General features: G+C 37.9%; 1 protein-coding gene across 1 annotated transcript; it reads left to right on the forward strand.

Annotated features, from left to right (window-relative positions):
- Positions 1 to 2,222: 2,222 nt before the first annotated feature.
- Positions 2,223 to 4,968, forward strand: LOC107870420 (coiled-coil domain-containing protein 9). The gene is made up of 2 exons (XM_016716949.2): positions 2,223 to 2,647; positions 4,543 to 4,968. The coding sequence occupies exons 1-2, from the start codon at positions 2,321 to 2,323 to the stop codon at positions 4,747 to 4,749; spliced, it is 534 nt and encodes a 177-aa protein (XP_016572435.2). The 5' UTR covers positions 2,223 to 2,320; the 3' UTR covers positions 4,750 to 4,968.
- Positions 4,969 to 5,797: the final 829 nt, after the last annotated feature.

A 5,797-nucleotide genomic window follows, 5' to 3' on the forward strand; every position in this document is an offset into this window, starting at 1 on the left:
ATTTGTGATAGATTATGTAAGTTAAACTGCCCACAGAAGTACTAATACAATATTTGCTTCTAAGATAAAATGTTACACCAAAAAAACATAGTTTCATGATATATCTACAAATCCCCAAACATTAAAAAATCAAAAAATCATAATTCCACAAACATAAGAAACCAAATCCTTTTATCACACAATAAATGCTAGAGAACTATGGTTCAACATCAATTATCTCTGTATCCTCAGATTGAATGAAGGTGCGTTTAGACCTAGGCGGGTCTTAGTTGTTACTAACCTATCCAGTGCATGCCTTGTTCACACCATAGTCCCATAACAAGGATGCGTATCTTGTACGATGCTTTTTCGGATCAAACTCTGAGATGGTATCTGATGTCGTTCACTTAAAAATTCAGCATATGTTGCAACAAACAAGCCACAATCCCTGAAAAATAGAAAAATAGGTATTTTATGTGTTGCCATGAGCTCTTAAAATAATATATTCAAAAGAATAAATGATACTTACAATGTTCCGCTTGATTGTTGCACAATTCCATCAACAATGTGAACATCAAATGCATGATGGTCCGACTTTTCCTTGTATGCGTCTAGAAGTAACCAGTCTGTGCGATCTTTTTTCTCAAAAAAATTAGATATTGTCAAATAAGTAGACAACATTTCAGCAAGCTCCTTTATCTCATCAACATGACCTCTATGACCTTTCATCGAGTCGTACACACGAATGCATCTTTCCTTGAGTACTATGACTGCCAACACCTATTGAAATGACCTTTTACAATTTATCGGCACATACACCTCATCAATCAAATGCCATGACATACCAGCTGGAATGCATAGTCCTTGCATAATCTCACAAATTGATCTCTCCACCGAAGCCACTTTCATTGAGTGAACGTTTTCAACAAGTGAGTTAAGATCAATCTCAGAATGACTTCGGTGATAATGAGTGTATGTATCATGGATGTAGTTCATGAACACGTAATTCACAGTGGTATATCCATATTCACTAGTTGTATCCAGTTTTGCTTTCTTTCTAAGATAGTAGAATACCACATCGATATGCTGTAATAAAAAACTATGATGTGTAAGAACTGGTGATTTATATAAGGCATACACAAACTTGAAATATTAATTACTATAAAGAAAAATATAGTAAACACAAACTTCTCATGAAACGTAGAGACAAGCTAAATCAGCCACAAATGTATCGAGTTGCACATCGATCATAATAGGATGGAGCAAAGAAATTAAATTTTGCTCATAAAAATATGCAACAGAATGTAGTTCAAATTATGAAACTAACCCATGCTTCCTTATTAAATTTTTAAATTAAATTCAAGTTAGACAACATATGTATCATAGTGATACATATGATACCCAGATGTATCACTATGATACATCTGCTACCAGAAAAGCTGTATTCATTCTGTAAACATTAAATTTTTTTGGGTCATATTGTAAAATCAGCTTGTGTTTTAATAATAAAAATTAATAAAAAGGTTAATTGCTATATATATTTCTTTGAGGCATACCTCATCATTCCAACAATTACTTGATTGCGCCATGATAATAAAACCAACTTTTTTTCACCGGGTGTGCTACTACAAAATCAAGACTTGATTTTAGATCAGCGTATTTGGTCGTGAAGTACTCATCCCTTCCTTTCCTAAAATCAAATTATAATTCCTATAAGTATTGAAAGTAGTACATATATATGATATTGTGAAAGATGATTCATCAATCTTACTTAGTAGCATGTGGATTGTACAGTCCAGCTGACATCCAAACAGAGAACTTAGAGAAGTGATCTTCAGCATATGGTCCGTTAATGCTGTGACCTTCAAACGGATATTTCAACTTTTTTTACGACTGGATGACTTCTTTATCTTTTGACCCAGAATCAAACTCACTGACAAATGGTGGCTGATATACTCTTGATAGCTGCCTATTTCTCTTGGAAGGAAGCTTCCTGACATATTTCAGATTAGTCTTGCATATAGGGACCTGAGAAATAGCTACAATAGCGCTGTCGCTAATACAAATACATACGATTTTTACTGTCCTTATGATCAATATGTATTTTGTATTTTTGTAAACTGTTGTTACAAAGATATAAATACATATAAATATATATGCCATAAAATGTAATTTAATAAAAAAATTGTTATTTTTTGTAATTTAATTTTAAATATGCTAGTTTATGTATTTTTTTCTAAAATTATTCTGGGCCTCACAAAAAGCCCAATACTCTTTCCACCTCCGCCAATATCCCCAACTATCCCAACATTTGCGAAATCCCCTCTTTGCCGCAACTCCAATGGCTTTATCGTCTTTCGTACCGGCGTTATCTTCTCCGCCGCCACATACGGCGGCGATTTTAAACCACTCCGGTTTTCCGCCGCCACTCCCGCTTTATACGGCGACGATATTAAACCGCTCCGGCTCTCCGCCGGCGCCAACATCATCGTCTTCACCTTCCTGTAGTGTCCGGTTCACTTGCTCAATCTCTCCGACGACAAGAACTTTTGCTTTTATGAGACCGACGACTCTATCGTCGTCTTCTTCTAGACGGAGTTCGCAAATTGTTCGTATGGCGCCGGAAGAAGAGAAGATGACTCGTCGTTCTCCGCTCGATTTTCCTATCGTAAGCTTGCGAAAACTCCATTTTTTATTTAAGTTTTATTGGAGCTGCGCTTTTCTGTTAGCTATTATGAACATGCAGCTTAAGTTTTTGCTAAGAGTAGAATCTATTAGTATGTAGAAATTAGAGAGAGATAGTTTTTGGTTGGTTAAGTGTGAGCTTTTTTGTTGCTATTTGGTTGAATTAAATTGTGCTAATGCACTCAAATGCCAAATCCGTTCAGAAAATAGCAAAGGAAATTGCAATTTGATCTGTGATAAAGTTTAAATCTATGATTAAGAGATGAAGCTTATAGGTTTAATCTAGATACAGTTGTTGATTATTTAGGTGGGAATGATTGTTGCTGTTTGGATGAATTGAATTGTGCATTTACACACACTCAGGGTGTTGCCTAGTGGTTAATGTAGAAAGTTGAGCATCATGAGGTTTCACGTTCAAATTTCAACAGAGACGAAACACTCGGTGAAATTTTTCTACTTATTCTAGTCTTGGTAGACAGAGTCACATGGTACCAGTTATTGGTAGGAGGTGACAGTATTTCGTGTAATTAGTCGAGGTGCACGCAAGCTGGCTTGGATGGTTATAAAAAAATTGTGCATCTCAAAAATATCAAGCTACCGATTTTGGTTTAATATGGTCAAAAAGAGTGTCATTTCTGAAATTGTATCCAAAGTGGTGTAAAATTCACACCAACCCGAACTCCCTATGCTCATAAATAAAGTTAGCCCCTTTGATTGGTCAGAGTGGTTCTTTTAGCAGTCTCAGGCAGTCCACCATTTTGGCCGGTTGAAACAACCTAGAGGAAAGGTTGTCAGCCTACATAACCAACTTTTGATGCCAAGAAAGTTTTAAGTATTGGTTGAGCCTCTCCTCTTTCCCACTTCAAGTTCCGGTACGTGAAATGATATCCAATGATTAATGTTTTAGTTGTCTGGTGGAGAGATTACTCCTACCCACTACACCCCCCCCCCCCCCCCAAAACCCAACAAGGACCCTCATTGTGTTTGTTCAAGTTTCCCTTTTAGTAGTCAAAAGTGCTACCAAGAGAAGTACGACAAAATATAAAAAATAAAAGAGAAGAACTTCGGTAGCATCCTCCCATTCTATGCCTCTTCTATATTCTCACCGATATATGGCTCTCCCGAGTTCACACCTCTAGCCCTTTACCAGGTAACCTTGATTACCCGTCTTGTCACACGTCATGGCCTATTTTCCTCACCCTCATCTGGTTCCCTTCCCTTCCTCTCTGCAATGCAAAATGGATCTTTTCCCTCATCCATGCAGCTGGTTCCCTATCTCTCTACTGGACGCACCACTCCAAAGGAGGAGATGATAGAAAGGAGGGGCCAGGGTAGCCACTAGCTGTCAGGCTAGGGTGGCGGGAAGGGGGAGTAGTAGATGTATGTGTTGCAATTTTCCTTATTTGCTTCCATAGGCTACTCAATGAGGTTTGATGCTCAATTTGTCAACCACTGGCCTTTGTTCAGCCCTTCCCGTAGTTGCAGGTACAACTCTTTCATGGATATTGCAGCAGCATGTAGAGGAGAACCCTCCCTCTCCCTTTACCTGGTGCTGTAAGTGGGTGCAATGACATCTCTCCGTAGCGTATTAAGAGGTGTACCGTCTCTTCCAACTAGCTAATCTTGGTCTGCCAGGGATCTGGTACCAAAGATACAGAGATGCAATACAATTTTGATCCTTTCATTTAGTGTTAATTTCTTGGAGCTTCTAAAAGCCCTTGGACACGTCTTTCTTGAATTTCGATGTCCTCAATAATAACCTTTACGTTATGATTCCACATAGAAAAGTGTCGAATTTAAGCCGATACTGCATTTTGCTTTCTAGAATAATTTCACTAAAGCTGCTAGGTATTTTGATGAAACTTGTTTTATTTGCAGGAATGGGAAAGACCCAAGCCCGGACGAAGACCAGATATCTTTCCCCAATTCAGTCCCATGAAAACTCCCTTGCCACCTCCTATGCCGGGTGATCCTCCAGAAGAGGAAGATGAAGAAGAAGAAGAAAAGAAAGAGGAAGATCCTGAGAAAAAGGAAGAGGAAGAGGAAGAGCCCGAGAAGGAAGAGCCAGAAAAACCTGAAGCCTGAAGTGCAGTAGCGCGCCAATCTGATGATTTTATTCCAACAAGGCAACAAGGTAGACTCACGTTTGCTATTGTTAGCTTTGTTGTTGCGGCTTATATATATTGGCCTTAGGTCATGTTCTAGATAGAATTTATGGCGCGAAGAGTACTGAACTTTGAAATTTTGTTATACAGTGTACCATCTAGACAATCAGTAGTGCGATGTAATATTTTGTTTCATCAAGACTCTTCATCTACTGTTCTTAGCCTACTCGTTGATAAGTACATTGGCGCACTTCCATGTACATTGAGTTGGTGGCATGAGTAGTTCTTGATTTTAAGCAGACTGCTCATTTTTGGCAACTGTAAACATATGACAAAGTGGGGTACTAGTCAGTATTGAGTTGTCATCATTGGCAAGGTTATTTTGTTTGTTATCTCAATAATCCAACTTCTCATGGAGGTTTTCTTCACTAATCATTAGTTTTTAAAATATTACTGCACTTGGGTTTGTAAAATAGTTCAACAAATTCAATTTTGTCAAAATTAGCCCCTTCTGGTAAAGTTATTTCTGTTTAATCAACAGGTTACCAGTTAAACGTCGTGAAATCCAACACTTTCACCACTTAAACCACCACTTTTCGCAAAAGGACTATTTTAACTTCAAAAGACGACCAATGCTACAAAAAATAAGTACAATTACTAGAGCTAGTACAAATAAAAGCATTCGCAGCTAGGTATATGGGAAATTCTGGCATGAACACTTCTTCTTTGGCAAGGCAGTACTAAAATGTTTTTACCCTAGCTAGTGGCACATCTGGGATTTACATACACCTAACTGCAAATGCTTTATTCTAAGGTGGGTCAGAATATGAAGTAAATATATGAAGCCAAATGAGTTCAACATTAACTATATATACACAAGAATAAGTTTAAATGTAATTTTCTGTTAAAGAGGGTTTGAATGAGCCCCTCAGCCCCAGCTGGTTCTGCCCTTGACCTTAGCAACTTGAAAAGTACACTACTCAGTTCCCGAGGACTCGAACTATCTCCCAAGTCCCAACATTCAAAGG

The sequence above is a fragment of the Capsicum annuum genome, chromosome 5 (assembly GCF_002878395.1).
Source record: "Capsicum annuum cultivar UCD-10X-F1 chromosome 5, UCD10Xv1.1, whole genome shotgun sequence".
NCBI lineage: Eukaryota > Viridiplantae > Streptophyta > Magnoliopsida > Solanales > Solanaceae > Capsicum > Capsicum annuum.